Source organism: Leuresthes tenuis, unplaced genomic scaffold (genome assembly GCF_036924035.1).
Source record: "Leuresthes tenuis unplaced genomic scaffold, fLeuTen1.0.hap1 SCAF_23, whole genome shotgun sequence".
Lineage (NCBI taxonomy): Eukaryota > Metazoa > Chordata > Actinopteri > Atheriniformes > Atherinopsidae > Leuresthes > Leuresthes tenuis.
The window spans coordinates 5464451-5490800 of NW_027325377.1; the positions used below are offsets into that span (position 1 = coordinate 5464451).

General features: G+C 39.1%; 1 protein-coding gene across 1 annotated transcript in view; it reads left to right on the plus strand.

Annotated features, from left to right (window-relative positions):
- The first annotated feature begins 13525 nt into the window (after nucleotides 1-13525).
- Nucleotides 13526-26350, plus strand: part of nav3 (neuron navigator 3) — a 250609-nt gene continuing 237784 nt past the window's right edge. Inside the window, exon 1 of the mRNA XM_072377820.1 lies at nucleotides 13526-13913. Within this exon, the coding sequence (XP_072233921.1) occupies nucleotides 13845-13913 (69 nt within the window). The 5' untranslated portion in view covers nucleotides 13526-13844. The remainder of the gene's footprint in view (nucleotides 13914-26350) is intronic.

Genomic DNA, 26350 nt, shown 5'->3' on the forward strand with positions numbered 1-26350 from the left:
AGTCTCTTTTCTTATCTATGTTTAAGCAGGGTTAGGGGGGGTGTAGTGTAGGCTATGCCTCAAAACAACTTTTCTTTGAACAAAACAGCAAAGATTTTTGACCAGCAAAACATGTACTTTAATTCTAACTATGTTAATGAAAGAAAAGTAACTGTGTGAGTGCAGCAGAAGAAGAAAAGTAAAGCCACTGTGGAAAAGATTGTTCAGGATGGGATTTGATCCAGTAATTTCTCACCCACCCACCATTTCATTCTGTGAAAGTTTCCCAAAGTGATAGTGCACAACTATGGTAAGGCTTTAATGTGAATGACTCGGCCAGCACTTGAATGCTGCCCTATACAGAGCAACAGACAATATAAAACATCACCATCTCACTACTTCAGTTTCTGTTGTGAAATGTACAGTTTAAAGGATTTATCACTGTTGGAGACTTTAAACCTTTTAGAAAACGATTGATTCTATACTTGCTTGTTATTACTGCCTTTTGGTTGACGGCACAATGAGGTGTTGAAGTTATTATACTGAGATATTACGACGCACTTGATATTTCTCACACTGTATCGTGTTGAAAAAAACTTAACACTGTTTGTGAGAGCTCCTCCACCTTTTGCAACATAATATCTTGCTTGGTGAGCTTATGCAAATACGTTTTGTGAAAGCAAATTTTGTTCATCAGTAAAACTAACAACAAATAAATGTGTCATCTAAGTCACATACAGATTGTCAATTTACAAACTATACTATTTTAATTAAAGATGTACCGTATAAAAGAAGTAACTTCAAGCCTAAAAAGGTTTTTTACAGTATACTACATAATAAAGTAATGAAATCAGCCTCAAAAAGATCGGCTTAACAAATGAGCTAAACACATTTCTGTCAATTGATAACCAGTCACTGTATCTCTAAGTATGGCAGGCCCTTATTTCACCTCATGCCACTCATGATAGGCTGCTGATGATAGAAAGGAACTGAATCTCCAATAGCTTCTGTGCATTGAATTGCAGCTCAAGATGGTCAGATATTTATAGATGGACTTTGTAAATAACATGCTCACCTTCCTTCAAGTTTTCTAATTGTGCTGTCGTGAACTTTAACATTTAACATGCTAACTGAGGCCTGTAGAGTCTGAGATGTTGCTCTTGGCTTTTTGACCTTGCTGGGACGTCCACTCCTGGGAAGATTGACAGCTGTCCTGAATGTTTTCCACTTGTGAAAAATCTTTCTCTCTGCAGATTGATTGTGTGGAAATGCCCATGTAAGCTTTCCCAGGTGAAAGGAGAACAATTGCTTCAGCTTCACCCTCTTAATTCCTGTGGAAGCAGTACAAGGGTGGAATTTTTCAAGTACAGCTTCAGTATTTTAGCTTAGTTACCGTTACATTAAGCACTGCTACTACACCAGCACACCGCTGTAGTGTCTCAACCTGTGTGTTTTGCTTGATATTATTTATTACTGTCCCACTGCTGTTGCTGTTGGCACACACTGATCATGAAAGCAGAATTTGATAGTTTAAAAAAAAACATTTTTTTGCAGCTATTCAGAATTTACAACAAGCACCCCCATCTCTCAGGAGCTGCTCCTTACTCGCCCCCAGCCCCAACCCTCTTGTGAATATAAAAAGATGATGTATTCTGCGATCAGTGGCTGTAACGCTGCTGTTCTGTTATTTCTTGTTTCTGGGGCCTCAGTGTGATTTAGTGGGGCTCTGGAGGCTCAGTAAATAGCATGGTGCAACACTGGGGGAGGGGAAACCTGTGAATTGATGTGAATGCGTTTGAATGTATATTTATTTTCATACACTGCATGTATTTGTGTTTTTCACATGTTTGGCATGTGGAGCAAGGGAATACAGATTGTGTGCATGCAATGGGGAGAACTACTAAAATGTGCATGTGTGTTTTTGTGCAAAGTGTCCCATCCCCCCAATTCAATCGAAATCTTATCTTCTCTTTTCCCCTCTTGGATTTGGGGTTTATGTGCTGAAATGTGACTGCGGTTCCCATGTAATTTTTCCCGACTATCTGTTTTATTTAACAGGGCGAGGCTCTCCCTCGACATCGCATTGGTGAGGTACTCTTTAAACCCGAGAGAATCTGAGCCACGTCCCACTGCTAGCTGTATATCACTTAGGCAATTACAACCTTCACAGATCTATTGGTAGTAAAAGACAGGGTTTATGAAGCGTGAGCATGCCAGAATATGAGAAAAAGCTAACAGAGGAGCCGTATTCGGGGTGGTGGGGAGAAGCGAGGGAAGAGGGTTCAGTTGTTAGATTTGTGGTGTATTTCCCTTTGCTGTGCTATGACACATCTCATTTTGACCCCTTGACCCCTGTTAAGTTTGTGTCTGTTAGCTGTGGCTTGTGTGCTTGTGTGCATGTGTGTGTAACAGGCTCACATGGAACATTTGCCAACGGACTCTTCAGTGTAATATGTCAAGTTCCAAAATGCCACCGTGTGTAATTGAGATTTCAAAGCTCAGATATCATCTCTCTTCCTCCTCGTTTTCTGTTTTTCATGCTTAGCGTTAAAAACCTCATAAATAAATCAAGATAACCTCCCCTTTCAGGCCTCTCCTCCTCCTTCTTTCCCCCTCCCATGATCCACTATAGTCATAATGAGATTTTGAGTTAATCCCAACACAATATCGCAAGATTACAGGGTATGCGCTGCTGTTATGCTCCACAAAAAAGTGGAGAATGGATTTGGCACATGGTGAGGAGACTTGGCTGGATGAAAGCATGTTAATGTAATCTAAATGTAATTGGGTTGTAATGCAGCTTGTATGTAAATGAATGGAGGAGTGGGACGGCAGTATTTTCTCCTTTTCCATCCCCCTTGGCAGACAAGGCAGGGGACAGACAGAAATGCTGTTGCCTCAGCTAGACGGAAGAGAAGACTGATAGGGTGGAGGTTAGCGATTGCCAAGAGTAGGTGAGAGTGAGAAAATGATTTATCCCCAAACTGAATTTTTTTTTCCTTTTGAAAAATATAATTAATGAAGAGAGAGACTTGGTAAAAGAGAAATGGTGACAGGTCAGGGGAGGAATTTACAGTTTATAAAACTGGATATGAGCTTATTTATTGTAGCTCAATCGATTACTTTTAACATGAAAAAATTTAAGGAATGCATTGAGATCAGGAGTAGAAAGAAAAGATTAGATTTTGAAAGATAGAATTTCATGAATTTTTTAAGGAAAGAAATCTTAATAAATTAAGTTAAATTGTATTTACATGCCAGCCCTATCCCGGCTGCCATTGGGCCTGAGGCAGGGTACACCCTGGATGGGTTGCCAGTCCATCACAGGGCTGTTCTCCCCCAATAAAATTCAAGTTTTTAACCTTGTTAACATGTCCGTGCTTATGGATGAGAAATATCAGGAGCAAAATCAGTTATCAATGCAGTGGCTGGGGATTTCTGCTTTTTATATCCTGAGCACCACCTACAGTCTCAGAAAGGCAAGGTCAGACAGCTGTATGTTCTACTTAATGGACTGGAGAAACCAACACTGACTACTTGCTGGATGGGGCTTCACAGCCAAATTACATGCGCTGTGATGAACTGATGAAATGAGAGGCTAACAAGCTACGGGGGTTGTTAGCATGAGCTTGTTTCAGTCGACAATAAAAACAAGAAGAAGAAGAAGCTTACTTTTTGTGTTTTGCTCTTGTTGTGAAGATGGCAGAACTGGCATGTTCTGTGAAAGAAAGTGACAGCATGAAACCCTTCATGTCTTACCAAAATACAGTATGTTAAACTACCTAACTAATCAGAAGTAGAGTGAGATTATTAGGAGACTTCATAAGTAGTTTTTGCTCCAAAATTAATATTATTCTATTGAAACAGTTTTTTTTTTAATTAGATCAAATAATCCAACTGAATCCTTTCCCACTGTCAGTTGTATCCTGTTTTCCCAGAGCCAATTAGAGCCAATGCAATAATCACCCCTACCTCCCAAGGGATAAATCTGTTACTACGACAACATGAAGGGATGACCCTGTATACCGGAGGCTGTGTAAGAGCACAGTTCCTGTTAAGCACAACTCTGTGAGAAAATTGGACAACTTCATTATTTTTCATTGGACTGTAGACATAGACCTGAGTAGGACTGAGAGTGAGCTGCCAGCTATGTTGCAGACTGACAAATCGATCGATCAAAGAGGTGTCGCGGTCAGTTTCAGAGCCTCCATAGAAGATATTACAAGAGTAAAAGTGTTTCTTTAAAGAAAAAGTGAACTGTGCTCATTCTTGAAGCCCAGACCTCAGAATCTGCATTAAATTAGCCAGGTGTTGTGTTCCCGTCAATGCTAGGTTAGAGCCGATAAATACCACCAACTATTTTTTCATTTGGCATGGGACTGCATGCAGAATAAATGCTATACGGTGTTAGAGCTTAATTTTTTCAAGCAGCCGCTTTGCAAATTCAACCCAGCAGGGTTTTGACACCACATATAAATTCTGATGCTGCCTCAGCCATTTATCCTGGTGCTACCATAAATACAAAGTTTTTTTTTACAGGTGATTGCGCTCCTTCCCACTGTTGTTCACTGTTCATGCACTTCAGTGGTGAATCTCTTGGTATACGGGGTCACCCACAAGTGAGTGTCAAGAGCTGACACCTCTCGCCCAGCCAGGTGGCGAGGAGCGACAGCTCTGGCCGGGCAAATCAAGGCTGCTCGCTCAGCCATGCGAAGAGCCACTCCAATTGGCTAACAATCAGTGTGTGGTGCATTTCTATTATTGTTGTAAACAAGAAAGTGAATCCACTGCCATTCGGCCCGTTTTAAACCTTTATAGTTTAATTACCCCAGTATTAAACTGGTTATTGCTTAGTCTAGGAAGGCCAATGTCATGTCGTAAGACGTAAGAGTGGCCAGATGAGCATATTCATATATCACCATTCACTCAATGAGGAGATCAGTATAGGGTCAGAGTTTTTTCTCTGTCTTTTAATGAGTCTATATGACTATTACAGGTTGGGTGTTGTATATGAATTTCTAATGGACTATATCAAGGACGTCTAAAGTCGGTCCTCAAGGGCTGCTGTCCTGCAGGTTTTAGATGTTTTCCTGCTTCAACCAACTGATTCAGTCCCCCAAGGACTGGATGTGGACATCTCTGGACTATATATATATTTGAAGAAGCCAGAAACAAGCTCAGCCACAACCATAAAAAAGACACGACAAAGTGACAGGAAGTGAGGGGCAGAAAGACAAAGATTACTTGAAAACCAAATCTCTTGATACGTTATCTATTTTCACACATGCAACATGGGCTGCAGCTTTGAAATTTTCTACACATCGTGTGAAATTCACCTCTCCAGCTCCCTTTTGTGAAGTTCAATTTGTGTCAAAAAAAGGTGAGTAAGAATAAGTGCTGACTAAGTGCTTTCTGCTTCTTTGTACAGTGCTCTTCCTCTCCGAATACACGTGGCATTGATATCAACACAAAAACTGTTCTCTTTAATAGAAACTGATCCTTAACGCGCTAACAAAACACCTCAGTTTGGACTGCGTATTTTTTCTTTATGTTCTGCTCACTGGCACTATAGCCAGGCACTGCTTTGAAGTATTTCCATGCATCTTACTCAGACAATCACTTCTTGTGTTGTAAGTGTTAAAGGGTTACTGCTAATAATGTCCAAACATTGTTTGGTTGGGTGATAAGTCTGCTCATACCTTTTTTATTCAAAATGCATTTATCAAACTACACAGATGCAATTTACAGACGTTCCTCTCTTAGAGACCCAAAGCTAATTAAAGCCGTGAACTTTTCAGTAAGAGGCGATACGGTACATCCCAGTTCATACCTAACATTGTTAATGCCAGTGAATTTGTTACAAATGCTGAAAGATTTCATTGATTTTACTTCAGGAATCTTGCAGCCAGTGGGAGGCTCAAAGTCCCAAGCAGGGGTGTTTAGCAGGTACTGTATTAGGATGGATTCTCACGATATTCACAAGATCACAGTCTTGTGTTTGTGGCCAAGGCACAGAGTTTGAGCCAATCCATGTCTTACACTGGCAGCTGCAGTAAGTAATAGCAATAATTCAAGGCTTTATTGGCAATATTGGTGGCTCCTAAAGAGGTTAGTTTAAGTGCTGCTGTAGTACCAGTTATATCAGAACTGGAGAGTTTTAAAAGCAAAGAATGACACTGAAGGCTATGACATCAAAACATTGTTCATTGATCTTATTGGTTGATTAGTGGTGATAGACAAATGACTTTCCAGGTGTTTCTGTGAATCAAACCATCTGGCATGTCGGCTCAGATATCACCCCTGAATTATTTTGCTGTCACTATCAAATACTCTGTCATCCATGGATATAATAAACAGCAGAGTGCCAGGAAAATGTCAGGCACAGGTAAGTGTCTCAAACAAAACAAGCTGCAGAATTGACGCTGCAACATGCATTCCTCAAGCTAATGAGCTTCTGTTTCTCATGTCAGTTTTCACCTTCACAATAGTGATCACCCTGCTACAAGAGCCAAGACACCTGAAGCTGCACACACATCAAAACACACACAATTCACACAAAACACAATTCATGCTGCCTCTATCTCTGCTAGTTACCGTGACAACAGAAAAAGCCAGTGCTCTATTAGACGCAGATTGTTGCTCTAATACAAATTAAACATTTTACTATCAGCGGCTTGTAAAATGACCTCATCTCAGTCAGTCTTTGCTTCATTAAATCCGTGAGAAAATTAGGTATTTTCAGATTCTGTTGCTCTTTTTGTGCCCCGCTTATTCTTCTCACTTGTATCTGTATTTTAAGAGTAAGAAATATTTTCTGTTAGTCTAAAAGTGTGATTTGAGGCTTAAGTGGGATCAAGGGTGCAGCTGGCAAGCAGTTGGTTGGTTAGTTAGTTGGTTTTTGGTTCTGAAGTTTTTGTCAAAAGAGAATCGGCTCTCTAGGCATTCTCAGAATTTGAAATGTATCCACAGGAGTATTGCTGAGGATCATTGGCTCATCGCATGGTGTTTGTCAAATTGGCTTTTTTTAAAAAGTGAAGGTCAGGCTTCTTTAAAGCTTAGTGAGCACACCTTAAAAAGATTTCAACTTAACTTTTAGGATGTGAAACCATGGCAATATCTTTAACCTATTTTTAAAAGTAGCTAACAATTGCATTATTTCTGGCTATGAATGGCTGTAACCAGCTTTATCTCCAGTGACGACAATACCACATAGAGAAGCATTCCATTGACCAGTGCAACAGTTTTATATAACTGAATGCTCATATTGACAGAGGCAGTCAACTGACATTTAAACAAAGTCATTGTGGCCTCACTGTCCAGAGCACACAAAGATTCACTTTTGTTGATATCTATCAGACATGTACCCTGCCTCAGGACTGCATATGCACCCACACACATTCCATGCACATGCATATGCCCTCTGCAGGCTTGTTTATGTTAATATAACATTGCACATTTTGCACATCATTAATATTTATTGTAGCATCTGGTTTCTTTGTTCTCCCATATGCTACCTATTGAGAGGCTGCAAATAAACCGTAGTGTAGTTTTCGACTAGTTTTTATTTATGTGGTGATTTTTTAAACTGATTTAAAATGGATTTACATTAGATGAAATGGATAACATGAAAACCTTTCTGATACATGTCTATAAACTTACTGTCTGCGTGTGTTGCTAGCAGCTGCTGCACTTAAATGGATGTATTGTTTTGCATAGGTTTTCTTAGTTTGTGATAAATATTACTACATCAGAATATCAAAGATGTTGTACCATGGAAATAAATGTGCACAGCATAAGATGAATTCTGGTTTCCACCCTTTGAACTAGTGTTTGAACTTTGCTGAGGTTTAAAAAAGGGAGCTGCAAAGTGGTCAGCGCTGTCCATTAAGAGCAGTATATGTAGCAGTGAATCCCTGTAAAGACTAGCAAGACTATTACAAATGTAACCACTGCTAAGAATATTCCTATTAGAGTATTTATCTCAAATCCTAAGCATACAAGCCCTTTCTCACTGATGCTATTCATATTTACAGGATTGCTGTTAGCTGTTACTGTGTTTAGACTAGATTAATTGCCCTGCTGCATTGCTGTACATACAAGTACATACACAGATACATCCTCCTAAAAAAGCTGAGAAGTAGGCCAGTAGCAAAGATCAATTAAAGATATCAATTAATTTAAGGGACCGTATCAGTTGAGTTTTGATTGCCTGTTATTTTAAGAGAGCCTGATAAAATTAAGTTTATGTTTAAATTACACCATTAGGGCATTATTGTATTTTAATGTTATAGTGGGGCGTTCTAAATGTTTGACCTCCGGCCTGCTGAGGTGATAATTTACGACACACATTCCCCCAACCCTCCAGCTGTCCCCAGGGAAATCAGGCTGGATCTATGTCCATCATTTACATCTCCTCGAATTAAAGCGGCGGTGTGTAGTTACGGCCCCAGGCCTCATGAATCAAACTTTATTGACTACATGGAGAGTTACAGACACCCGTTGAATACAAAGTGTTGGTGAAAAGGCCATGGGGTGGGGGAAATGTCTACGAACTGTAAAGATTGAGGGTGGGTTTACCAGCTCTACAGACCAGGCTGTGATGAAACTGCAGCAGCTGCTGCTCATAATATTTACATTTAGCTCCTGGTGAGGTTCTTTACAACCAGAGGGGAAGAACACGTTGGTACTCTGTTTAACAACCAATATAAGAACCCATTTGCAGAAGGAACCACATTTTTCTTCATTTATGATTATTTCACCTTTTAACAGCAATAAACTCTTAGGTCAGATTTCTTATTTTGTCTCTGTTTCTGTGCTGGTGCACAAGTTTGGTGAGACAGGCCGGATCTTTAATAGCTTGTATAGTTGTGAATTGCTTCTCTTTGGGAACATCTTTTTACTTAAGGCTAAATGGGCTGTATTGATTAAGTCTGCTTGACCTGAATACCTGAAATATTGATTGATTCTTTTACAGTATTTATTCATGTATCTTTAAAGTGCAATAGCCTGCTTTATTTAGCTAATATATATAGCTCATATATTAATATATCGATATTAACATTGATTAAAATGATTATATATTTTAATTGTTAATAATCGTTTGAAGTTCTAGAACTTAAGTTTTGACGAAACACTGCTAGCTTTAAGCATGATTATGCTTAATTTTCAACAGCCGTGTGACTTGCTAATTTGCTCAGCTGTAGCTAAGGTAATGCTAATTCTGAGTAACAGTTTTATGATATGACAGTGTAAAGATTTAAAGATGGTTTTGCTGCGAAGGACATATAACAGATAAAGGTTTTGTACCTAAGACTGAGGTACACTATCTTCAGAGGCCTCTATGTTTGAGAATGCCAACAGAGTGGTGAGTCTATTGTTTTCTTATGTAAGACAGCTGACAGTAAGCTAACGAGCTAGCATGCTAGTTGTGGAGTTTGTAAGCAAACAAAAAGTAGGTGGCAGAGTGACTGGAATGTAACTTGAATATAACTAGAGTTTATATTAAATTCCAGCCACATTGTATCATTTTGTTGAAGTTTCCTTAAAACTTCACACCCTTCACAGAAAAGAGAGGACCTTTCGGTTTGGGGGGTTTAAAACACTCTTTACCAGCTGACAAAGTCCCATGGGAAAATATTTCCAGAGGTGTATCTTTATTGTATGTCATAATTGTAGCAACATATTTTTGTAAGTTTAACTAACAATACAACAAAAGTTTTTTTACTTGAATTTTGACTTTTACGCTGACTTTTCTCCCTTTATAAATCTTGAAAAAAGTACTTTTAGGTGTGATGCACCAAGTAAGCAACTGCATTACGACACGAATATTTAATCATGCTCTATGGAAAGACATCAGTACTGACATGGAGTTTTATTTGTTGAAAACAGATTAGCCTTTTTTTTCCACAAAACATTTTGAAATGCCACCATGGGAAAGGCAAATGTGTAGATAATGACAGGAAAGATAGTCCTCTTTGCATAGTGAAGCAGAAATGTACAAGAATGTAAAATGGATAGAAAGAAATGGGAAGAATTAATAGGCTCGGGGAAAACAGGCAAAAGGAAAATGATAAAGGAATAGATTTTTTTTAAATAAATTATTAATTTAATTATAGAAATGTAAAAAATGACACTAACATGAACTTGAAATGTAAAGAAATAAATAGAGATGGTCAGATAATTCCAAAGATAAAAGAATAAATGTATGAATAATGTATTATCAGTCAACAACGGAAATGGAAAATGAATGGCAATAAATGAATAGGGATATTACCACAAAGTTAAATGAATACAGTTGGAAGTAATGCATAAATATTAATTAATTTCACTTTCTACATATTAAGTATTGCATAAATTATATTTTTTGTGTTTTTTTTCAGTTGCATTTAATGGCATAATAGTATAATGGTATAATGATTTATCTATTGAGTCATATTTATATATGTTTTGACTTATTTCACATAATAGGAGTGTCAGTCCATACCAGCTATCCACCTCCTTGCTGCAAAAAGAAAGTGTGCCATGCTGTTCCCATGAGGTTTCATTGTTTCTTTTGTAATATTCAAGAATAAAAAGGGGCAAATTAGCACTCATGCAGTATGCATGAGTTTAGAAAGCCCCACATAACATTCCACTGCTGAGGGAAATGGGGAAGTCTAGCAACACAGCTGTGCTTTCAGCAAATTAAGCATTTCTGGGATTTATTGCCAGCACCAAATTTGTGGTGTTTCTGTTCTTAGAATTGGCTTAATTTTCTTCCTCACTTATGGCGGAAAATATTCCCTGTGCATTATTTGTTGTTCAAGGCTAAGTAACAGAACTGCACCCTCTTGAAGGGATAGCTTTCACAGCTTATTGCCTGTAGCTAACCCCCTGGGTATCAGTAGAAAATCTTGTTGGACTCCAATACTCGATTCATCATGTCCCCTAAGAACCATTTCTGAGTTGGCAGCACTTGACATGATTGGCCCTAAATAACTGACAGGGTTGCAGTGTAACATGGGACTCTGAAGTTAAGTAAGTGTGTAGTGGCACAGAGGAACTGCTGAGATCAGGGTTGTGTTAAGCGAGGATATGAAGGTGAACACATGTAACGTTCCCTAATGGCCCGGTGTTGCTTACTCGGAGAGGCTGCTGTGCGTTACCTGGAGCGATTGTTCGGGCTTTTGACTGGCCAGCTTTTGTGGATGCATGATGGCTTAACTGGAGTGAATAAAATATTGATTTCAGTGCCAGTGCAGTCATGTTTCTGTCTGTAGGGAAACTCATCTATGCTTGTGTAGTGTGATAGTTTGTTTTTTCGCACTCGGAGTGCAGTTAAATCAGAGTTGAAATGAGAAAGTCTCTCTCAGGAATAACATTAACAATGTTCAACTTTTCCTGCAAATCTAACTTTATTTTTTCTCACTTTGTTTTTATTATTATTATTATCATTGTTTATCACTTTGTGTTTTAAGAGACTGCCACATTTTCCTTTACATGTCTTCTTTTTGGGGTTACAAATGGCAAATGTTTGCATTTCTATTCCCATTAACCAAAGGTAACGCTGAGTAACTGAGTTACACAAATCACTGTAAAAACAACCTGCTATTTCTCTGTGAAGAAAAAAGGCCACAAAATAAAGCAAAGCTTTTAGAAAAGCTACCTTTAACACTTCCATGTCCACTTCCTGTTTATACAAGTATTTAGCAGTAATGCGGTTAAAGATTTGAAAGGTTTAGAGTGTAGGATGTACAATCTGTTGATTCCCTGCTCATCGTGAGACCGAACCACTCGGTGAAAGGACCAGGAAACAAGTCCACAGCGCTGGTTTACAGCATTAACACAACTGCTTACTACCCAACCACAATAAAGTTTGGGTTCGGGGTATTTGCCAACTACATCCAGATAATCCTGAATAAAATACTAACTAACTACAAGCAACTTAACAGTCAACATTTTTCGCCCCTCCATCTCTTTTTTCTTTTTCAAATATTCAGCCAGACTGTTAAAGATTATGTCAGCTGACCTGCCTGATATGTGGATCTTCTCCTGTTGAGAAAGAGCGTGATAAGTCACATTTACACATTTAATTTTGTGACAGGATATTGCCAGTCATTGAGCCCTTCATCACTATCTCTTTCCCTGCCTGTGCAGCAAATGTGAAGAAGTTTAACTGAGCTGTCGCAACAGATCTAAAGATGAGGAAATGAGCTAATGTTTTCATTTAGGCTTTCTTGGTTAAAGATAAATGTGCTAACCATAGTGCTATTGTTGTTATAATGTAGGATATTTATAGTAGGTTACAAATGATCATTTATACTAGTGAATTGTAGCACACAATTTCCAATAAAGCTACTCTCATCAACAGTTTCTGGGTTCACGTGGTGAAAAAGACCTGAAATAGTTTCTCACATGTAGCCCATTAGTTTTAACTCGCAGTCACTCTTTGATCTTCCAGAGAGAACGTTAGAAGAAACAGAATGTCTCCAATATTTTCTCACAGTTCACTGCCTCCTATGATGCACTACAAGCACAGCGATGCTTAAGGAGCTCACAGGCTCAGCTACCGTTTGCAGAGCAGCAGGGCAGAGGCAGAGAGAGGCATTTCTGCTGCAGGGCAGAGAGCTCGCTCTCGTGGGTTTATAAAATGCCAAGTTGGCAAGACTGTCTGTGTATGTCTCCTCTTTTTATGCTGCAACATAATAAGTTTTAAATGTGTTATTCATAGTGGGAGAACAAGGAATGTGTGGCATGACAGTGTGCAAAAGTTTCAGTCGAGGGTCTCATATTCAATACAGACTTAAAAGCCCTGCGTGTATGAAGCTGTCTCCAGCAACTGTCGGCATCGATAGATTAATTGAAAAACACACAGGAGTATGATTCTGATACTGGATCTTTAGATGCTGAACCCCACAGTGCCCCCACTGATCAGTATGTAAGTAAATCAGCTGGAAGTCACTTTGGATAAAAGTGTTTGTAATGCAAAGTCTAAGTATATCTTTGAAATGCAGTTCTGTCACTGGCCCGGGCTTCAAAGCTTTCAGTGGGGATGGAGTAGCTGGGAAAAAAAGGAAAATATATCTCTATGCTATATTCTTTCTGTTAGAGGCAGAGATAAGGTTTAATTGTCAATTATGACTTTAAATTCACATTTATCAAATCCGAAAAAATGAGGGTTTCACTCGAATATCATGATAGAGGGACAGCTTGAACCACTGGGGGTCTGTAGAAGGGCCAGCCGCAGATTCTGTGATTATCGTAAAAAAAACCCAACAACAATAAGAAACAATCACTTGGTGTACAACAAACGGTATGTAGGAGAGGCTTCTTCTCTCCCCCTTTGAGCGCCATGGCAACATTCACTTTGATATGCAGAAACCCTTGCCATTTGTACAGTGTTTCACCAAGGGGAATATTGACTTTTTGGAGAGGCAGAGATTTCGCATTAATTGAGAACCTAAAAATATGATCCATGTTTTTTAGTTGTTTTGTGCATTGAATCTTATGTTGCATATCTATTTATTCCCCAGATGTGGATGGCAGACTGTGTGTTGCTGCCAAAGACTGCACTCTGAGGAAGAAGCAATCTGCAGTCTGGAAGTCCACCTCAGTGTTCCCTTTGCTCCTGTTCTAATAATGGCACTCTCACGGTAGCCGTTACCAGTTTGGCTTTTGTCCTGCTTTATTAACCATCACAGTGTTACTAACACTTAGAGACATAGTCTACTTAAACCATACAAAACCACCTCCTACAATGGATGGCCTGTGTCCGGGTGAAGGCGTGAGCTGGACACAGGCTCTTGTTGGAAAACTGTAGCCATCTGGATTCTATTCAACATAACTCCTGTGATTTATTCTGGAGTTATTCTTTATTGGGACCAAGGATGGATGTACCAGAGGCCAGCAAGCATGGCAAGAAGTCAACGAGTCAAAAACTCGAAGACCAGAAAAAGGTAGGCAAGTCTTTCCCGTTGTTTTTCATGTTCCACTAAGTTCTCCGCAGTTCTCTCTTCTTTATAGTCTCCTGCAGTGTTGCTTTTGCAGTTTTACAAATAAGGAAGCCAAGACATGACAGTTTGTTGTTCTCTTCACAAAGAAAGCTGCAATTTCTCATGTTTTTCAAATTCGCAGGAGCTCCTGTGCTCCATATCTCTTAACAGCTATTTCTAAAGATAAAGGCAAGGGCTTTCAGCTGAGTTCATGTGGCATGGAGGTGGGCAGGACTGGCCCTTATCTCCCCTGGAAACACATATTAATCTTTGTTTGAGAAGCTTTCCGTGGTTTCACACTGGAAATAAATGAATATCAACAATTCTAAGGTATGTTTTTCTGTAAAGCAGGATTGTGTGCTTTAGCATGTTGCCTCTTGACTAGATAATAGATTAACAGAGGCTGGCTTTAAAACTGACTGGATCAATGGAGAAAATGCAGGCGTCAGGTCGAGTTCATGCTGTCTGCAGAATGTAGGATTTTATGACTCTAGCACCGGCCTCTGTCTTTCTGGTCAATAAACAGCAATGGCTTGGCTTTTTTTTAGCTGAGAACACAGCTGCACACTAACCTCTACTTTCCACTTGTGTACAGTCAATGCAATACAGAATATTCCTTTAAAAATAAAGCGACCTGCTTACACATACGCTCACTTGAAGAATGGGGAATTTAATATAAAATCCCTCCTTGCGGCACCTTCCTGTGGAGGTGTGAATGTGATTATTTGTGCTCTGGAGCATAATCGCTCTGAAATAATGAGTAAAACTGCCCAGATTGTGCATCTGCCTTAGCTAGTCTTTTGTTTCACTCTCCCTCTTCAAAGATGACTGCTGCTGCACCTCTCATATTGACTCATGTATGACAAGCTGGGAGTTTTGATGTTTGTTTTACACAAAAAAAACATTGAGGTCGGTTTGCCTTCAGCTATGAGCCTATAATGATCTCTCACCAGTGCTATACGAGTGCTAATGAAGTTATAGATTATGTTTTTAGATCAATATCATAGTCATGCATGTTACTATATTAGATCACATTACTCTGGAAGGTATTTCTAATATTCTGCTCCACAGTGTTTGTATGAGGAAAAAGAAAATAATCCTTAAATGAACATACTCCAGTGAAGCACCACATTCTTTTATTCAACAATAGGATTTTTCAGAAACATTACTGGTTCCTAGGCTATTTGTATTGGATTTCATTTGACTCTGCTCATGTACCAAATGCCGTATAGCTGCCCAGGTGCTCCCAGGGCAACAATGTCTGTAAAGGCCTGATTCTGGTGATTAAGGAGACAATAATGTCTTTATGATTACCTGAATATAGACTTAGACAAAACAGGCATGTATGAATACCCATAGGTGCACACATTCTAGAAGACAAATGTACACAAACACACACAGACGCTGTACTCACCCCCCCCTCTCCGTCTGACCTGATTCTTCTAATGAAGTGCTTTTGATAAGCATAATGATTGTCCAAGCTAGAGGGAACATATGAGGACAGCCAATGTGCAGTAATACATCAGCTTTGTAACACTATTAGGATCTCATAAGATTGGATTTTTATTTCCCATTTTAGACCTGATTATATGTAGGATTTAAAAAACAAACTCTTTGAAGCCATACACAGACGCTTTACCTCTTATGCTGCCAAGCAACAATTTTTTGTACCCTTTTAAAGTAGACAACCTTAGATTTTTGATCAGTTCTAGGTCAGTTCAAAGCTCTGCACCAGATTAGATACAAGTATTGATGTGATCACTGCAAAACTGGAAAAGGTTTGCATTAGATTCACTCAACCTGTGTTTTATAAAAGCCTCTATTTCTAAACGGTATACACGTTCTGGAAATTGAGGTTTCAAGTTTTACTCAAGTTAAAATAGCCTCCTAAAATTGTCTCCCCTAACCTATCACAAAACTTATCCAGTAGGATTTAGTGTCAAAATGGACGCAAAGCCATTCAACAAATGTTTTCCCTGAGTTGTAATTGTTGAGCTCAACGAAATAAAGAAAGTTCCACCATATGCTCCTCCATAGGCATACCTCAGGGATCCCCAGAAAGCAGAAAAAAACTAGAACATCAGCTTTGTAGTGCATATACATCAAACAACAGCAGGGCAAAGGATTTAGTCCCACCCATGGTACTAACCGGCCAGCCCTTTATGATTAGATGATGCTTATTGGATTCTTTCTGATTCTTTCTTACTTTTGTTTTAATATTGAGAAATCGATATCATGCCAGGAAACCAGACAAATCAGTCAAGATGGTGAAGTATTCGGAGGCAAATGTAAAACAGCTCTTAGTTTATATTTACTGTGTGTACATAAGAAGTAGTATTCATCTTATTTAACGGCAGATATGACATGTGTGGCATATTTTATACTTACACTGCATTACACTTTAGGGCTGATAACACTTTTAAAGGAACCGCAAAGGGGATTTGATGTCACAGTTAGAAGTTGTACCAACTGAATGCCCCTTGCTCCACCCTCCCTTTGCACCACCCTCCCTTTGCAACAGTGCTGGAGTTCGTGATGGCTGCTAAAAACACAAAACACTGTGTTTAGTTTGTCCTCCCTGGATTGGCCATCCAGATATGTACTCATTGAAAGGCCATTAAAATGCAAGTTATTTTAATAGGATTATTTACTAACTGAAATATAATTATGAATATTATATTTCTGCCAATAGAAGTCCTCCAAGCTTTAAAATCTGAGTTTATTATTTAATCCTGTTAGGAATCAAAAGGAAAGAAAGCGGTGCTTTGCCAGCACATTTTCTTTTCTTCTAGATAGAGAGTTTATCTCTTTTTCTCATTTATCTCTGAATGGAGGGGCAGTAATTACAACCGGACTGCTTACCTGACCATGAGGGAAATTTACTCCTAGAGCGGTCACGAGTGGTCAGGCAGGCTTGCTATTAAAGCATCACCTTGGAAATTTCTCATCCCCTGTGAGCTTTCTGTCTGCTCTTGCAGATTTTTATCTCTGCATACCTCAAACTGTTCATTTATTTATTTGTCTTTCGTACAATGAAACATTTGAACAACCCCAGTGAAATTAATTCTGTTGAAATGACTTGCCTCCTGTGGACTCTCAAATTTGATGGACTGAATTCAAACTGTGGGGATCTGGCTTGTGAAAGATGAGTGAAGGATTTAATATCAGAATGGTTAGTATATATGGAATTTATATATTTTATGGAAGGGGATGCTGTGTATGCTGGTGATTTATGTTAAGTGAAAAATTTACCTTGCGTGGTTCTTTTCAGATGTGCTACATACTGAGTAAAACTATAAATGGCTACATTTGGCAGATGATGTACAGTATGTAGTCCTGAAGGCATGTAACTGATGTTGAAATGTTAGATAAATGTAGGTTTCAAATTTACCCCCTTAAAATCTACTTAGTGGTAGTTATTATTCTGTGGGTGTAAAATGCTCTCTAAATATGTTACGTGCCATTGCAGTAACACACACAGACACCAAAGTATTGGACATCTTAGATGACAGTGGTTTTGGCTTTTATGAAGGTTAGAAAGGTTGCTTGTTCAGTTCCTATTCATATGTCCCTCTCTGTCTAAACAATTTGTTGTCGTTTAACTGTGAAGCATCTGTCATTTTGGGATTGAGGTAAGTAGGATTCAGGCTTTTTTACAAGTCGATATGTCAGAGAAAAAGGGTGGGGGCACCCCAAAACAGACCTGTGATCGGGGGCACAGGCTGTTTCAAACCTTGGTCAAATCTTGCATGTTTTCCCATGCATGCGTGGGTTCTCTTTGGGTACTCTGGCTTCCTCCCACAGTCCAAAAACATGTCTGGTGGTGAAGGTAGGACCCAGATGCAGTACTTTCAAAAGTAACAAGGTTTATTAACAAAAAGGGGAGCAAGAACAAAAGATCTAAAAAATACCAAACTGTGAATTAACAAGACTATGAAAAATAAACAAGACTATGAAAAAATATTATGAGGCAAAACCAGACTTAACTTCAGCGTGACTGTGGCATGAAGGGTTAGTGAGGATTCTACAATGAATGAAAGGAAACCAGGAGACTAAATGCTGTGGAGGGAGGGATTAGTGAATGACGTGCAGCTGATGACAATGAAACAGGTGATGTGAGTGAAGCTGATGGCAGGGAAGAAACATGACAAGAACTGAATCTAAAAACATGACAAAAACCTGAAAACATAACAAATGACCTGAAAACAAGATTTAACAAAACAGGACCTGTGACACTGTCAGGTTAATTGGTAATAAAGTGTGTGTGGAGAATGGATGGATCTGTGATTAGCATGCTTAGACGGCTTTCTGTTGTCATCATTAAAGTTCATTTCAGCAAGATTTTTATACAAGCCTTTCAAATACACATAAGTATGATTTTTCAGATTTAGTATTTGTTTTTCTGGTGAAAATTAAAAGATTAAATTATTTGGCATGATGTAACACATGAGAAATTTGAACTCAATGAACTAAGGTTTATACTGATTCCTGAAGTGCAACACTATGCATACAGTACAAGTTGCTGACATTCAATTCATAGTTAAATAGTGACCAAAGTAAAAAGTGTCATCTGTGGCTGCAGAATGATTAAAAGAAACAACGACTTAAAGATAAAAGAATGAAAGAGGAACTAAGGAATATGTAAAGAAGTTAAAAGATGTTGAGGTAAAGATGGTGATGCGCCTGTTGCCTACATGCAACCCTACTTACTGTCAATGACCTGAACCCAATATTCTGTTTTCTACGTGAAAGTGACTGTATGCAGCCTTTTGCTTGTGAATGCTGACAGTTTCTATGTTAATGAATGTTCTATTTCAAAAGAAGCACTTTGTATTTAATGTAGTGTGCTAGCTCATGATCGAGCTGCTTAGAATCCTGATAATGAACCACAAATGTGTCCAGTTTCTTGGAGCAGGGGAACATTGAAAACATAAAGCACAGAGGTTCATCAGGGCCAGATCTGAGAGTCACTCATCTTTTTCCATTGATGATAAAATTACCCAATAACTTCCCCATCTCAATCCGAAAACTTACACTCACTTTACTTGAGATGGTAAATCAGCAGGGTATTTAATGATAAATTAGAGGCTTGAAACCACTAAATAAAGTCAGAAGAACACTATGTTAAACGGGGCAGGATCACAAGCAAGGCATTAAGAGAAAGAGCTTCAGAGGCAAAATGATGAGAGGAGTGAGGGACAGAGGGGGACAAAATGACACCAACTAAAGGCTGTGAGAGACAGAGGGAATCAGGATTGGCAACAATGACAAAGCTTAGTTTGGGAGGAGTCCAGACAGAGAGCGAAATAAACCCCATGGCATTCAGTCTCAAGTCAGCGTGCCTTTTTATCTGACCATAAATTTCAGTGGTGGTTTTCACTGTGATAGACAAGTTGCCTCATGTTGAAGTATGAAGAAACAGACTGAGAGTCCATCCATCCATTTTCTATACCCGCTAAATCCGTTGGTCGGAGCCTATCCCAGCAGTCAGAATGAGAGTATTTCTAAATATTCTAAAGATGGCTCGACTTTCATTACAACAGCTCAACCAACCAGATATTCCAGATATGGCTGAAACTTTCCACCCTTCAGAAACTAAGAACCACATTGGGAAGTGGCTGTTTTAGATATTACAACACTAATCTGTTGTCCATTTGTAGAACACACCCTGTGGCCATTTTGGGCCAATCATCTGTTTGTCGCCTTGATCACACCATATGGATAGTGTTTTGGGAGTGCAATTAAATAATCTCATCTCAGTTTAGCATACTAGATATACTGTTAAATATACAACAAACATACAGAATTATTTTCTTAACTCAACAATTCAAACACTATTGATTGCAGCTGTACAGCTGTGGCTTTAACTGAACCCTATTGGTAAAGTGTAAATGAATTGTCATCCACTGTTATTGTTTTCTCTGCCCATGTAGAGAGCTGACTGGCCTCAAGCTTTATTTCGGTTGATTTTATGACATGAATGGCAGTCTCTGGAATTATAATATTGATCAGAAGCGTTTATTTATTGGTTGCGAGTTGATTACACAGCTGGCATCCCTCCTGTCTTTGCAGAAAGTCTGTGATCAAAAGCACCCATTCTCTACTGTATAAGTCCTTCATTAAGTTTGGAGAGCAGTGAGTGCTGGAATGCCATCAGTTTTCTGCTGTATTTTGTTTCTGGAAACAGTCTTGTGGTCTCTTCATTTATTTCTGGTCCTTGATCTTCAATTCCCCTCATTCCTGTAGTGTATACCCCATTTTAAACTAATACCATTGAACATCCAATTAAAATGACTGAGTCCTTAAAGCTGGATCAGGTAGGCAGCTGGCTCAGTCATCAGTGTCATTGTTCACATACTTGCATATATATTTGCTACACTTGTTACAGGATTATTCCACCAGGGGGCACATCAGATAACTCTGACCCTATAGAGTAGAAAGTCCAGATTTATGGGATGTAAACAAACATGGAAACAATAGGGGAGGTTAATGTCTGGCTGATGTTAAGATCTCGGCAGGAAAAGCTACATAGGTGGTACTTTCAGCACTGACCCTGTGACCTGGATCACATTTGGCCCTATACTACCCCTGCCAGACACCTCCATATTACATCTACCATCCAGTTTCTTATCCCAGACACAAATCAAAGTACAAAATATGGCTTGTCACATGGACCAAAATTGGTCGGAGAGCAGTCATGAAAAAAGGTGTGGCAGCTGGGGAAAATTCAATGAATAAAAATGATTATTTTGATCATAAAATGCTGTACATGATTGATGTTTGCATTCAAAACTTACAATAAAAGTATTCTTGATGTTTTTGTATGTGCAGTCGTGGCACATGCAATAAATCAACCCTTAACTGGTGCTGGAGCTACAAAGGGAAACACTTGACATCTCTACAGTGTTTTCTTCTCTATTCACCTTTAGTGAGCAGTTGATTTTATTCTCACTCTTTGCACATGGCTGACTCTAGCTTGCATATGTTGATGGTAGATCTTTCATACATTATTCATGCTCTGTTCACAGCATGTTGGCATGTAATGATGTACCGCTTAAGTGTAAAATAGGATCTCATGAAGGGGCAAGCTGTCAGTGGTAACAATGCGTGTGTGAGCACACACAGGCAGTGTGTCTGAGCGGCATCCAAATGGATTTGCTTAGATGGAAACTGTAGCTGTGAGGGTTAATGACACGTGTGTCAGGAGAGGCGTGTTCTATGATTCTGGTGTGCATCAGCATTCAGCCTGTGTGACACCCCCCTGCTCCTTTAATGGCAGTTAACAAAATCATCACAACAGCCGGGTTCCTGAGAGGTTCCGTGGTGGTTGGGTGGGGACTTATTGTAAGACGTGAAGGCAACATGTTATAATGACACACTAGTCTACAAATTGATGGAGTATATCGTCTGATTTCATGGAAATGTCTTCTCTCGTGTGTGGCTTCTTATTTTTAGCTGTAGTACAATTTGAACAATTGACTGTCTGTGTACATAATTGTTTTTGTGACTAAACTGCTGATTGTGTAGCTTGCATAAGCTTCCTTGGCTTTATAGAGCTCTAAGTTGCAAACTTCAAATGAGATGTGCAAGACAGAATCAAACCGGGATAAGATTAAGACACAGCCAGGAAGACGGAGACAGTAATGTTTCAGTGTTGTCATAGTGAGAAAGTGTTTGTATTGCTAAACCAGAAAATGGGAGAAAATGCAGTGTTTGGGGCCATTTTTTTCTTTCCCAGGGTGGTTCCTGTGGTCACTCCTCTCATTTTGTAAAGCCCTATGTGCCTTTGGAAGAGCCCTCAAGGTCACAACAAACAAGGCCCGTGCATAACCACATAATAAGCATTTCTTCCGCAACATGGCCAACTGAGACCAGACAGTGGCCTTGGATGAAAACGCTCTCTCAGCCCCTTCAGATAAACACGCTTTCTGTTAGAAAACAGTGTTTCTCATCTCTGATTCTGGTGTTATTTCTGAGTTTTGTGTTGCTGAATGGTGTGGCTCTGTTCCAGTCACTTTGACAAGATGATACTATGAGCATTTTCTGCATTGGAATAAACTAATCTCAAGCATCCAGAAGTGTAATCAAGTATTTAATAACAAATTACAAATCATTACAGAGGAGCAAGTTCTCAAAACTGAAGTGTAACTTTATTCCCATTGATTTAACAAAAAAAAAAGCACAATAAGCCAATGCATTTCACTGCACCTGGATTTCCCTTCATTTTCCTTTTTTTTTTTTTCTTAGATTTTGTGTCCTGCAGGAAGCAACAAATGACAGTTTGTGGCTGTGAGGTCAATGGAAAATACAGCGATCAGCTCAGACTGTTCTCTTACCTCCTCTGATCTCTGTATTGATGTATCCATACACACACACAGTTAAATTTAGTCAGCAGAACAGGTTGTGTGGACATGCATGCACATATTTATTTGTGCTTTAGGACTACCACTGGTGGCAGAGTAACTGCTGAGTCTGCCTTCAAGCTGTTGTTTGGGATTTCCTGAATGGATGGAGAGACACTTAGGTGAGGACAGCAAATTACTCACTCGTCTCCAATGAGTCATGAACAAAGTTGAAATGTATAAAGAACATGAAAGGCATGAGAAAGTAATGCATTTAGCTTTAATCTTCAGCCAACACAGGTTCATAATTCTATCCGGAGGTCCTGCTTCTGTATAAATTGTTGACCTACAGAAAACAGCCCAAAAATTCTGCCAGACTTGATGTCTATAATCCTGTTTATTTCTACGACAGGTGTCCAGATCTGGGTGAAGTTGTTGTGGGTCTTGACAGCATGTTTCCATGTAGCCTTGTTTTATAGTTTTGCTTATGATTAACTTCAGTCAGTGATGCTTTTCCAGGTAGTTTTTTTTGATGGGTGTATTCATAATGAATGTTCTGATGTCCCATCGACGGGATGCTGCATATTTCACAGCAAAGCTGGGGTTTTCCTCAGCCACCCTTTCTATGTACCTACACATGTTATACACCGTTGGGAAGCTAAAGTTCTTGGGATTTGAATGATGTACATTTCAGGATACGATTATGAATGCAGACACACTAAACACTTATGTCAAACCTGTCGCAAACACAAAAAATATTGCAACTCGCCCATAAAGCCTCTCGCTATTCCAAAAACAGATGCAACTCCATCAAAAATGCTCCTTTTACGTTGGCACGAGTCCAATTAATGTAATCCAGTAAAAAAGTTAGTCTTACATCCATAAAGACACATAGCCCACTGCTGCAAACTGTCCGTCAGACCATGGCTCCACTCCAAATGGTTCCAGAAAAGCTTTAAATTTACTTTGAGTTTATGTTCTTTTAGGCGTTTAACCACCTTAAAATTGCAGGAATTTTAAGTGGTTTCAAGTATTTGGAAATATTTTTAAATGGAAGATTATCTCTTCGAATATTCCTGGTACTGGCTTGAGGAGCTATGAAATAAAAGCTATCCCCCCCCCCTTTTTTGTAGGTTTTATTCTAAGATATTAAAAAAAAATGCTTTTTTGGATAAATGTTCAACTTGTGGTCAGATTCTTTGGATGTTTGAAAAATATAGTTATTTGTTAGAATGTTCATGTACTGCCAGGAACAAACCAACTAAACCGTTGATAATGAAGGGACGTTGCGGGGGTGATCTCATTTAGTTAATATCAGCTGCTTGTCTGATCAGCATCCACATCACTGCTTATGCCAGATTTAGAAGGTTAGTTGGCGTAGACTGCTGAATAGATTCCCTCCACTCAAATGCTATGAAATTAATTTACTAATCAGCACTTGTCAAAGTCTTTATTTAACTTGCAACCAAGTGGTTCAAAGCCTGACAAAATGTATGTTGTGGACTCTTTTTTTCCACTGCATATCACGTGACCTGCTTTTTTTCCCTGGGGAATTTAGGATCAGCATGGTGGAATTAAATTTCCTGTATGCCACTCAAAGTACTGGGCACGTAATATGAGGCAGTTATGCTATTTAGATTTGTTTTCGATGGAGAATAACAAGAAAACAAAGATCTGTGGTGGCAAAAGATTTGCCTTTGAAAGGAATGGAAACCTTTGTGGTGTGCAATTTTCTCTGCCAGTCTGGGTTTGTATACCTGCTCATTTAGGAAGTGGTTCATGATGGCCTTTTTTTTAAATATGCATCAGTTTGGGGGTTTTTGTACATTCTATGGTTTCTCTGATGCTATATATACTATATCTAAAATAGTGTTATATGGGAAGCCTTTTTTTTGAGACATTCACCTCTGAAGGTCCAGTATTTCATGACATGATGAAAACATACGCGCGTTCATGCTTCCCTGATCTGTGAAAGAAATAGTTTTAAAAGAACAAACAAAAAAATGATATTGTCCTTCAATTTGAAATATTGCTTGTATTATTTGCTCAGCCCTGTTTACCTTTCGATAGGCTGCAGAGGCTTTAGAGCTCCGAAGCATGACTGGTTTTATGCTTCCTGAAAAGTCCTGGAATTAGTCTTGGAAAGGTTAGCTCGTCTGATGTTAGTGAGGAGGAGGAATTACCTGCAAAGAGGATGAGAATCGGCTTTTTCTTTAAAATCCCTAAAAGGTTTACTGCCTTTGGCGCAGATAGTAGTAATAAAGCAATTAATAATCAACTTAACCTAAGAGGACAGTGTAATGGAAAGCATGGAAACATCAAAGTGCTCTTCTGAAGATGTAAGCACATCCACAACTGTTTTCTGTTTTATGCTTCTTTTTGCATCCTAGACTGTTTTTATTGTCATGGCCGTGGTGCTCAGGGGAAACTAACACCTCAGTTGGAAGTGTTAATTAGGTGTGAGTTTCTAATTTAGCCTCCGCATTCAACATAATTTCTATTTTCATTGTGTGGACAGCTCGTAAATGAATCCTACAGCCTCAGCTTCAGAGTGGCTTAATTAGGTGGATCTCAGGCACGTTCACAACTCCTGCACATCAGGAAATGTTCCTGAAAACTGCTGCAACCTTATGTTTGGTTTACCTGTGTTCTTAGATACGACTGACTATACATTCTAAAGTTGACTTCCCATTTAACACAGTCTAGCTCCCTTATGGCCAATGTTTTAATGTTGTCAGGTTCGGTGGTGTAGGTGGCGTGGTGTAGATTAGAGGGCCCAGATGCAGATATTTTAAAGTTAAAAACTTGATTTATTTAAACAAAGAACAAAAAAATCCCAGCTGAGCCGGAATACACCTAAACTATGACATAAACACCGGGAAAAAAACAAAACCTGGCTGTGACTATGACCAAGAACAGTAAGCATGGAAACAAACCTGACACACAAGATGGTGAGGATCTGGCAGTGTGCATGATTAGAGATGGAGTGCAGCTGAGGGGGAACACAGGTGAAGGGAGTGAACTAATGACCAAGAGTGACTGAGGGGAAAATTATGGCAAAGCTAAAGACTAAACAGAAAACTTAGAAACATGAAAAACTTAGTCATGACAAATGTAAAAATGGGTCAAGGTTGTATTTTCTGAAATGTGGATATGCTGTCAGTAAAAATATGAGCCTTCTACGGTTTTTAAAGACTTAATTTGTAATGAAAAGAAAAATCTTGATCATGACCTTTAAGATGAAGAGGGAAATGAAGAGTAATGACTGGCTGTGGTTTAAACTGATATCCAGCTTGTTCTAAGGCTGGATCCAGCAAAATCACGTCTTTTCAGTTTTCACAGGTCACTGCTTTCATTCGCTCAGACTGAGGAAGTCTTTATGGCGACTCATTCCTCTGCTGGTCACTATGTCGATTTCTTTTTCAGTTTATCCTTTGTCCTTCCTCTCTCATGTAGGACCAGCGGGTGTTCTTCCCTTTGCGACAGATCTGTCAGATGGGAATTGAAGAGAGGACGTGTAGAAGTTATAGTCTGGACCTTACAGAAGCTCTGTGTCCTGAGGAACTGAACTGAGAGCTATTTGTTAAGATACCACTGGTTTGACAGTTGGCACGCAGCAACAGATGTGTGTAAAATGATAATAGCTTTGTGTTGTAGCATCCCTGGAGATTAATCCATCCAAACTCGTCTACAATTAAAGTTTGCTTTTCATATGAAGTCGAACTTCCTCTATTAGAGCATACCAGCTGGCTTAGAGTTGAGTTTTGCCTCAGTCAAGTGAGAATGATAAATCTGACACTCCCAACATCTGGCTGCATTTTAGTGATTGCTAGTTTCATGAAGAGAGGTAAGAGTAAAGAAAAGAAAGAAGGAAACCACTGTTGCAATACGCTGACACAGGCTGCGTCGGACAAATGATCAAGATTAAATGTCATTAAGAGTTCAACAAAGTAATGGCTGTTGGAGATCGGTACTCCTTGGAATACTTTTTAAGAAATGAGGCTTGTCTTTGTGAAACCACAGAATAAGTTTGATACTTAACACACGGATGAATACATA